General features: G+C 46.4%; 1 protein-coding gene across 1 annotated transcript; it reads left to right on the top strand.

The window, feature by feature from the left end:
* The first annotated feature begins 706 nt into the window (after window positions 1–706).
* On the top strand, window positions 707–7407 carry LOC102970572 (interstitial collagenase). Its single transcript, XM_007075965.3, has 10 exons — window positions 707–814; window positions 1245–1489; window positions 1583–1731; window positions 1960–2085; window positions 2245–2400; window positions 2531–2648; window positions 4694–4827; window positions 6325–6487; window positions 7009–7112; window positions 7298–7407. The coding sequence occupies exons 1-10, from the start codon at window positions 707–709 to the stop codon at window positions 7405–7407; spliced, it is 1413 nt and encodes a 470-aa protein (XP_007076027.1).
* The last annotated feature ends 3699 nt before the right edge of the window (window positions 7408–11106 follow it).

Raw genomic sequence — 11106 nt, 5'->3', positions numbered from 1 at the left:
AGCAGGTGATGAGCTTGAGACCCAAGCCCCCGACCCATCAGGTGAACCCCACTTCTCTCTCTCTCTCTGCCCCAGCAGACTCAAAATAAGACAATAAGACTTGGTCTTTGGCTAGCCCCTGCCTCCCCTGGTACATTGTGACAGATTTCAGAGAAGGGTCATATTTCTCCCATGATGCCAATGGGCAGTGTCTGCACAGGGTGGGAGTTATCTCACCAGACCTGTGGACGAGGGCTTCTGAGCCAAGGTTCTCAAATCCTGGGCCCACGTAAAGACGGAGACCTTGGGCTATGGAAATAGTATACTAGACAGTTTGGCAAAGGCAAAAGGTAGCAAAGCCTACCTTTTCACACGATCATGGAATACTTACTCTACGATTTCTGACAAGGCCCTGTTCAAAAAGGACAGACAGGAGCTGGAGAAAACCAATGTGTCTCCTTCACACACACGGACTGTTTGATATTAATCATAAGGTTGCGACACCGAGTGGATCCAAATAATCTGTGTGGCGTCACCATTTCTGATAATTGCCGGAGGTATTCATCACTAATCAAAGAGGATGTTATGCAATGTGAGCCAGCCAGCCTCCAGCTTTCTGGAAACACAGACTATATAAAGAGGGAGCTTTTCCTAGTTGAGGTACTTCAACAGCAGGCAGGTGGAGAGCATCAGAGGCCTTCACCAGAGAAGAAAAGCCAAGGTCAGCATGGCCAGCCTTCCTCTGCTGCTGCTGCTGCTGCTCTGGGGCGTGGGGTCCCACGGTTTCCCAGCAGTGACCTCAGACACACAAGAGAAAGATGTGGAGATGGTCCAGGTAAGTGCTGAATTTCACATGCCAGAAACGCAAGAGCCTTTATCTGCATTTTCCCATGGCTTTATAGAGAAGCAGTAGTAGCATAAAGGGACTTAAGAAATGAGCTTTATTTATTAATAAATAAAGGGTGGGTTTCTTACAAAAAGAAACTTGTGGTGGGAAGGGTCCTCTCCCCAGAACAGATTCTTTTCCCTTTTCCAGTTGGAGGGAAGCAAGAACTAAAGGAGCCAATTGTAATTCTGACTTCATGCTAATGAGAGGTCGGGAGATTCCTACTCTGAGATTAGTTTCCACCAATAATAAGGACCCTGAAATCCAAACACAATCTTTAGAAGTGGCTCTCCACTTCTGCGAAAACTTCGTGTTGTCAATCTTCAGAGATGAGAAAGAGTTCTCATCCGGTGGTTTCAGTACTTTTATCTTTCATCAGAAATACCTGGAAAACTACTATAATCTGAAGGACGACGGGAAGAAAATGGTAAAGCAGAGAAACCATAGCCCAGTGGTTGAGAAGCTGAAGCAAATGCAGAAATTCTTTGGGCTGAAGGTGACTGGGCGGCCAGATGCTGAGACCCTGCACGTGATGCAGCAGGCCAGGTGTGGGGTGCCCGACGTGGCTCCCTATGTCCTCACTGAGGGGAACCCTCGATGGGAGCACACAGACCTGACCTACAGGTAACCAGAACGGGCACCAGAGCGAGGACTCTATTCCCCATCAGAGCCATGACAGAGGAGGTCTGACATGTCTCTGTTTTATTTCACGTGAAGGATTGAAAATTACACACCAGATCTGTCAAGAGCAGAGGTGGACCGTGCCATTGAGAAAGCCTTTCAACTCTGGAGTGATGTCTCACCCCTGACCTTCACCAAGGTCTCTGAGGGTCAAGCGGACATAATGCTATCCTTTGTGTGGGGAGGTAAGCCCTTCTTGTACCAGGAAACTCTTCTCACCTTCCCTTTGCCTTGACCCTAGATCCCTTCAGCTGCTGGAGGACCTTGCTCAAGAGGAGTGTTGCTTTTACAGGCTGAAGGAGGGACTATGCCACACTGGGTGGGAATCTGTTGTCCTCTCAGCAAAGCTGACCCTCCTGGGTTAGCCGGAGTTAGAACCAAGAGGGACACCTGTTGAATTCTGTTTCTGGCAGATCACCATGACAATTCTCCCTTCGATGGACCTGGAGGGAACCTCGCTCATGCTTTTCAACCAGGCCCAAATCTTGGCGGAGATGTCCATTTCGATGAAGACGAAAGGTGGACCAACGACTTCAGGGGTGAGCCAGCTAATCCTGCCTCTCTTGATCCCCCCACCCCTCCTCAGTTCATTGTAATACTGGTTGGCTTAACTAAAAAGGTGCATTACTAGAAGTATGTATTTTTCCACTACGAACACCCTTCAAAGAATTACAAACAGGGTCTATTGGAACTTTTAGATTTCAACTTGTATCGTGTGGCCGCTCATGAGTTGGGTCATTCCCTCGGACTCTCTCACTCGACTGATATTGGGGCTCTGATGTACCCCAACTACATCTACAGTGGTGACGTCCATCTGTCTCAGGACGACATCGATGGCATCCAGGCCATATATGGTGAGTGTGCAGAACAACACTGGGGACGAGGGGCCGTTAGAGCAGCCGTCAGTGGGGACCTTTAAGAAGCTGGCTTTGTGGTTCATGCAGCTTTCCAGCAGAACTAACTGCAGATCTCTTTGTCCTTTAGGACCCTCCCAGAATCCCATCCCTCCAACAGGCCCCCAAACCCCACAACCGTGTGACAGCAAGCTAACCTTTGATGCAATCACCACGATTCGGGGAGAAGTGATGTTCTTTAAAGACAGGTAGGACATCAGTTCCTCTTTGTGTTTTGTGTCTATAACCACAACAACGCTCATGACTAGGGGAACCCATGCGTTATACTCTGCCCCACATGTTATTTGTCTTATGCTTACATGCATAATTATAATTTTGATTAAGTGCAAGCAATTACACACATTTGCACAATGTGATGAACTTATGACAACTTTTCCCCCCACATGTGTTCTGTTGTTTGGTGCTCATAAAAAAAAAAAAAAAAAAAAAAAAAAAAAAAAAAACATTGAAGTAGAAAATTCAGGAAATATAGTCCCATTTTGCAGATCAGTAAAGTAAGGCAGAGAGAAGGAATGAGATCCTTTTGGTGCAACGAGTGGTGACAGAGAAGCAACTGAGCTTCTGGCTCGTACTGACGAGCTGTCTTTGTTAATGTCCACTCTCGTGATGAGATTCACGTTAGCACTTCGGTAGGAGAAGCCAGTGGTTTCCACAGCACCGTTATGCTGATGGGGGTTTTGTAGCCACCCTTAAATGTCACCCCTCTATCCTAGTAAAGATGCCCCTCAAAGCCTGCGATCCCCAGAGACCTAGGGAAGGACAGGAGCCGTTGTGGGGAAAATCCCCAAGAGTTCACGAGAGCCCTCCCTCGAGCACATATGTGGGGTCACGACATGCTTCTCTCCTCACAGGAGGGTCCTGGACCCCCCAGTGCGGTGTGTGGCCTCAAAACATCCAGGGCTCCCTCCCAAGGAATAGGCCCGCTCTCTGTGTCATCCTGATTCCTAAAGGACCGTGTAAATTTATAACATAGTCCTTTTTTGAATGATGCAGTCCACAGAAAGAACAGCCCTGGGGAAGGACCAGGGCTTTGGCCCAGAAAGTAGGGGTGCTTTGATGGGCTCACTTCTCAGCCGCTCTTGCTAGAGTCGTGTCCGTGCCGTTTGACTGCTCTGTGGTCACATCCACCCCAGAATGCAGGGTGTTGGTCCCAAATGCTTTCCACCCTCTTCTCCCCTATAGATAAGGCTGCATGCAAGCCGTATAGGGTGTGGCTGAAAGCTAAGGAAGCAGCTGGCTTTAAAGGAAAGCTCTGAATAGAGCAGGACACCCCTAGCAAAGCAAGTGTTTGAGGGATTTCTTCAAGGAACAGGAGTAAGTCTAGGATTTGCAGGAACTCATATACCTGTGTCCTTTGTCATTTAAGTGGCACCAAAGCAGGAAGCTGTGGGAGGCTGGAGATGGTAGTGGGTTTGCCCAGGGCCTCACCGCCAGGCAGAGGTGGGGCCGGACCACCACTTGGGCTCCTGACTGCCGGGCCCATAGTTCCCCGTGGCCTGCAGTCCGGAACCTTCTTCTGCGGCCGCGTTACAGTCTATGCTCCTCCATCACCCAGTCCCTGTGGACTGTAGGACCGACTGTGTGAGCCACCAGCCTAAGAGGACAACGGCACCGGCGGCCAGCTCTGAGTTTAAACTTGACCTTTGCCTTAGACACCTCCCTTCCCCTCCCTGACCCCTGTCTCTCCTCTGTGAGGTGCGAGCAGCACACTCTCGTAGGGTCTTGTGAGGAAAGGCGTGACGGGGGAAAGGGCCTGGGCTGGCAGGGGCACGGATGTGGCTATGTTCTGCCACAGGCTCCCTGCGGCTCCGACGCCAGCCGTCAGAAGGAATTGGTGCAAGCTGGTTGTCAACCACAGCCATTATTTGAGTAACTTAAATCATATCAATACCAAAGCCACTAAAGATAAGTGACACGGATGGTTGTGTAGTCACTGTGCTGCAGTCGACTGTCCAGGCTCCTGAGGTTGTTTGTGCCAGACGTGCGTGGACGGCAGCAGTGCTCTGGACTTACCAGTGCGCTCCTGGGAAGCCCCAGGACTCTGCCGTGGTGCTGTCACCATGCAAGGGAGTGGACACCACGGGCCAGGCTTCCCCACCGCCGCCCGGGCCCCAGCCCGGACGACGGACGTTCAACATTCACCAGGACCCGCTTGGCCAGCAGTAAACTCCCTTAGATGTCAGCCCACACTTGCTCCCCATTAGCTCAAATCTCTTTACTTTTTAATCATCAGGTTCTACATGCGCATAAGCCACTACTCCCCGGACGTTGAGCAGAATTTCATTTCTATTTTCTGGCCAAACGTGCCAAATGGACTTGAGGCAGCTTATGAAGCTGCAGAGAGAGACGAAATCCGGTTTTTCAAAGGTAATGTTTCTGCGATGGTTCCATTCCGTGGATTAATGTTTCATCTGCTTTGGGGCTGAGATAGAAGACAGTTGTAGCTACTTTCTCTCCATGCACTTCGGGAAATCTGACGATCTCGCTTCTCACACCGGTGGGAGCTCATCACCGTAACTAAGAACGATACAGTGCAGCTCTGAGTTGTTTTCCATAAAGAGCATGTGACTACAGATACCCGTGTTCTGCTGGTTTATGAACCTGGAATTTTGAAAATGTTTTCTGTGTGGGGCTCTTTACAAATCTCCCCTGGAGGTGCTCAGGAATGAAAAGGAGAGACTGAGGCCAAAGTTAGAGGATAGCACAGACACATGAAGGGAGGGGGAGGTATCGTGGACATCCCTGGGGCGTCTGTTAAGACCACAGACTCTCGCTTAGCCTGACATCCTCAAGGTCTGTCCACGTCCTTCAGCTGCCATGTACATTAAGGGATGAGAAGTCCTGAATCATCATGAATTGAATGTGACAAGCTTCTTTGATTCTATCAGAATGAAACGTAATCCAATGATGGGCTCCTGGCTTTGAAGACACTATGGCCAACATCACTATTTCTGCAAACAATATATGCAAACATTAAAGTACTTGATCCAGTCATACACTCAAGGCAAAGGATCGAATGCAGTTTAGGTGGACAGAAAACTTGGAAACCGGCTTTCAGATCATGAAATTAAATAGGAAATCAATTAATTTAATTTAGTTATTTAATTTTTAGAGAGGGTGTGTGTATGTGAGAAGGGGAGAAGGGGAGAAGGGCAGAGGAAGAGAGATTCTTAAGCAGGCTCCAGGCTCAGCACAGACCCAATGCAGGGCTCAATCTCACAACACTGGGATCATGACTTGCGCCAAAATCCAGAGTCCGATGTTCAACCAACTGAGCCCCCCAGGCTCCCCTTAAGTAGGATGTCAGATGCACAAAGTTTCAAGCTGCTTTTTCGTAAGGGGTAAATGAGCATATCTGTGCAATGAGAATAATCCTGGCTTCAAGGGGAAGACCAGTGTTATGTGACATGGGGCTTTTTAAGTCTAAATACATAGATCTGGACACAGCATAAATGAGTGTTTGGAACTGTATTCTAGCCAGATGCAATGGTTTTTGCTGACAAAGGCTGCAAGTCATTATAGACTGTGAGTCATTACAACACTCTGGCCTTTGGGAAGCCATTGGCAGGAACTTTCAGAGTCGAGGGGAAACCGCAGAAGTGAGCCTGGTGTCACGGAGGTGGCGCGATGAACGCTTGGGCCATTTCCAAGCTTGCAGCAGATGCAGATATTTAAAAAACATACTGATTTAATAGACCTTGGTTACAAAATTAGCTTAGGCATCTTGAAAAACCTCCCCGGATGGTTCTAACATACAGGTGAGACAATGCTCTGGCATGTGTGGCTAAGAACTTAGCTGGAAATCAGCCTACCGTCTTCTGGCGCCCTGGATAAGTATTTTCATCTCTGTTTTTTGATTGGCAGGCGATAAGTACTGGGCTGTCCGGGGGCAGGATATGCTGTATGGATACCCCAGGAACATCCACAAATCCTTCGGCTTCCCCAGAACTGTGACGAGCATCGATGCTGCTGTGTCTGAGGAAGAAACTGGGAAAACGTACTTCTTTGTCGGTAACAAGTACTGGAGGTAAAGACCGAGGACAGAAAGTGGTAGTGCACCAGCTCTTTCTACATAGAGGGAACATTCTAGATTGAACCTTGCCCACGGGAGTCTCATACTGCCTTGACTAGCTGCCATTTCTGTGAATGGCTGTAGCAAGTATCCAAGGCTATTCTTAAGAGATCATTGTGCAACACCCCTACTGGGAATCCAGGGAACACGTGGGGCTACATTTGAAAAAGGACACCTAAGAAGGAGGACATTTATCTTCACAGGGCCCTTCCGCCTGTAGAAATGTATCTTTGATTGCAGTTTGCCTTAATGGGATGTCGTGTGGTACTTCCCGGAGAATTAGAATTAGTGGTTGGCGTTCAGAGGGACCTTATAAATCTTTTCCATCCAGCATCCCATATCACCCTCCCCCATACCACACAACATCTCTGCAGTTAAAAGTTCTTAAAACATTCCTGCTGCCAAATTCCCTTTGATGACTTTGCGAAGTCTACACATTTGATGCATTCTGATGCCTCCAATTATTTTTTGACCAGGTATGATGAATATAAACAATCCATGGATGCAGGTTATCCCAAAATGATAGCAGATGACTTTCCTGGAATTGCAAGTAAGGTTGATGCTGTTTTCCAGAAAGATGGTAAGTGAATATATGAATACATTTCCTCTATGTTGTTGTGATAGAATAACATCAGTATTGTTATTTGGGGGATGGCAGATGCCAAAAATATTCTCACAAATGACAGGGTTTTTCAAGAATTCAAGTCAAGCCTAGAAACCATTTGTATAACATAGTAAGTCTCTTTTCTTTTCTTTTCTTTCTAGGATTTTTCTATTTCTTTCATGGAACAAGGCAATACGAATTTGATCCTAAAACTAAGAGAGTTCTGTCTCTCAAGAAAGCTAATAGCTGGTTCAACTGCAGAAATTATTGACCCACTGTTATAGCAGAAAAATATATTTCAGGAGCCTAAGGAAAGTGTCTTCCTGGAGAGCCATTTGTTTAAAAGAAATACAGAGCTGTTAGGTATAATCTTATTTATACCTCATTCTACATGCATTTTTATGCTTTAGAATGCAATGTATTATGTACTGCTGTAATTTAGTTCCACAACTGAGAACTGAGTTCATGGGTTATAGATTCAAATGGGCCATTTCTGCAGAGAGGCTCTTTCCCAAAGTAGAAGACTCTCACCCTGATCTTGGAGTGCAGCTCTTCAAGAACAGAGACCAGAGATACGAGCCTTTGCCAGAGGAAAAGCAGTCCCCTAACATCTAAGCAGCCACTAGAACATCCTTATATGCAAAGAACAACTTTTGTTACAGAAAATAAAGTGTTTTATGTTTGGAATAAGCCATGAGTATCTCTACTGTTTTATAAACTTTCTAGTACATTTAAGTCATTACTTTGTTACTTCCTGGTGATAAAGCCATGCTTACAGAGACTAGTTTTCAAGTTTGAAGTGGGAATAGGCAAACTATTCATGTGGGAAGTGAGGGTGCACAGGAAGGTGGAATATTCTCCCGTTTTCATGGAAGTTACATCATACGCAAGAGGTTAAAACCGATTTCCCGTGTCCCATGTCAAGATTCCAAAATTGGTTTTAGGCAAAAGCATTGACAGCCTGGTAGAGTTGTTTAAGGGCATGTCCCTCACCCTCTGAGCATGAGGGAAGGCTCTGCTTTCCTAAGGTCCCACTCCTTGTAGCCACGGAGGAGGGACGGGCAGCGCCATCTAACTAGTCCTGGCCAGCAGATTGTGCCCAGAAGGGACCCATAATGATGTGGAGAACAAAGGCAAAAAGAATTGAAGATAAAATTAAATTTCCTTATAACCTGCAGCCCATTGACCAATAGTTGGGTCAGGCAGAGTAAGACACTCCTCCAGGAAGTCCCAACTGTCTTCATGATAAAGCTTGGCTAGAGTAAAAACAACCGTAGCTTGATAATATCTAAGCCTCCAGTATTCTGTGAGTCTTTAGCATGTGAAAGTCCCTTTGGAAACGTCCCCTTGCCTTTACCGCCCTCCCCCAATATAATCAGTCTCTCCTCATAATCCCAGGGAAGCTCCTCCTGCCCCTGGGCCCTGTCCCCATGCTTTAATAAAACCACCCTTTGCACCAAAGATGTCTCAAGATTTTGTTCGTGGCCATCGGTTGTGAACCCCAACATTTTCCACATCAAATATCACCTCCAGATGGAAACACAATTGTAGGTGCACATTTCTCCAGTGGTACCCTCTTGCTGTGGTGATCACGAAAGCACAGCCAGAGCATTCACGACATGGAAGAAGCCTGAATTCTCACCACTCAAAGCAATCACCCCAAACCTCAGTAGATTTTGCTTAAAAAGCTTTGATTGTTCTAAACTCCTAAGATTCTAAATTTTGTTCAAGCGGCATAATCTAGTTATTCTTTATGTGGTTTATCATGCCTAATTTGGGAGGGTGTTCATGTAACTAGGAGTCCCACAAGTAGTATCTGAGCCCTGCAAGTTTTACGATGAGCTCATGGGTGTTCATGGTATTGGTGGACTTTCTGGTACGTAGAAGAGGCTTGGGAATATTTTGAGGTACTCATGATTCTGGGGCAGGCAGTTCTCAGCTCAATAATTTGGAAAGAAGTGTAACCTCTCCTTTGCCCAGGTTTCTTTCTTTCTAAAAAACATGTTGATATTGAAGTATATATAAGGTAAATACAGATAAATGCACAAATCCTAAGTGTTCCTATCCGTGAGTTATCACAAAGTTAGCAATTCCATGTAACTCTCACCCAGATCAAGAAATAGAACATCACCAGGTACACAGCAATCAAGACCCTTTGATCACTGCTCAAGTCTGTGTCAGCTCAGTCCACGTGAATAAGAGCCTGAAACAGGAAGACTGGGAGAGAAGTGTTCTGAGGAGAAGAGTGGACACAACATTTGAGAGCGAGGAAACACCTACAGAATATGGTCCCAGATTGCTCCAATCTAATGATTCAAAACTTGAATCACAGCTAATCCCATCTCAAGGCAAAGGGACCAGCTTTTGTACCCCTGTGTCCTTAGTCATCAGCCGAGGTCTGGTTTGGGGGAGGGGGGGAGGGTGCATAGCTCCCAGGCAAGATGACTTCTCTTTGGCAAAGAAATGGGACAACTAAGAATTGCAAGCCACCAACCCTTGAAGAAGCAGGAGGATGGGTACACTGGTGCTAATGGGGGTCTGGAGACACGACCAACCATGTGTCCAGTACATTCTCCATTTCCCAGAAGCAACCATCATGCTGACCTGGAACATCTGAGATTAAATCTGCCTGTTTTTGAACTAAATTAGATCCAGTATATATTCTCCCGTATCTCCCTTGCTGTGTTCAACATCATGTTCCTGCACTTCATCCACTGACGATGGACTTTGATTTGTGACCATTTGGGGGCTCTCATACACTACTGCTCTTATGTAGGCACTTCTGTTGATTTTACACCTAAGAGTGCAATTGCGGAGTCATCCAGATTCCCAGTGCAAACACCCTCTTCAGATTCTCCCTTGGCCTCCTGTCTTGTGTTCCAGCCACAGCAGCAGTGACTGGTTCTGTCCAGGTTTTAAAGCAGCTTCTAAGCCTCTAGCTGTTCTCATCAGGCCTCTGCTTTCTGCTCTAGGGCTCCTGGCCTTTCCTGTTGGTGTTGCATCAAGCACTGCTGTGGAACTCACTCAGAACACAAGCAGTCTGTGCGAAGAGCAGTCACTCGTGGAACAATCATTGTACCAGTGCGACAGACACAGATGAGTAAATGGATCTCCCTCTTTCCTCAGTGGGATGTTCCTAAGGTGGATTCCAAGTGGGTCCTTAGTGCCATTCTGAGCAAGATATTTCTCATCTCTGCCTGGCTGACAATTCATCTTTGTATTGTCTCTTCCACTTTCCCTGTTTTGCTCTCCCCAACCCTCAATCCAGGCTTCCCTCCACATCACATGCCTTAATAGTCACTTATCTTTAAAATTTTTTTCAAGTTCTGCTTTCTGAAAATACCAGATTAAGTCCATTTGTACTAGAAGTGGGGCAGTGATAACCTTGGTATATAATGTCATCACAGTGGTGGAGATTCTCATCTGTGGTTGATTGTGAAGGAATAAAGGTGAATCATGAGTAATGGGTGATCAGTTGGCCATAACACCTGAATGACATGGCAGGAGTGGTGGTTATAGGAAGTGGCGAGCGGGCTGGTTAACCACCCTTGGAATTTGATAAAAAGAAAGTAATTAGTTTGGGGCAGCTAAATGTCAACTGAAGAACCACTGTGAAAGTCAAAAGACATTAATGACATTTAAGGAAATTCTCATCTATTGCAGGCTGTGCTGAAAATCAACCCCAGATCTAATTGCAAATTTGGGCACTTCCTAGCTGGAATAATGGGGGTACCAATCTGAAAATATGGAACACCTAAATTCTCCTGAAAGTTCCACATGGGCAGCAGTCCCTTTGCCAGAGGAAGGCAACATCCCCTTGCATAGGGAATCAACAAACCCCTTACCTGAGTCAGTACCTCACAAGATAATGTTAATCCTCCTCTCAAATTCCTTCCTTCACTAGTTCCCAAGCAAATAACTAGGGTCAGGTCTCAGTATAGTTCAAATTCTAGCTATGGCAGGAAATTGC

Source organism: Panthera tigris, chromosome D1 (genome assembly GCF_018350195.1).
Source record: "Panthera tigris isolate Pti1 chromosome D1, P.tigris_Pti1_mat1.1, whole genome shotgun sequence".
NCBI classification, from domain to species: domain Eukaryota; kingdom Metazoa; phylum Chordata; class Mammalia; order Carnivora; family Felidae; genus Panthera; species Panthera tigris.
The sequence above is the reverse complement of the archived record's forward strand: the minus strand, read 5'-3'. Positions and strand labels throughout refer to the sequence as shown.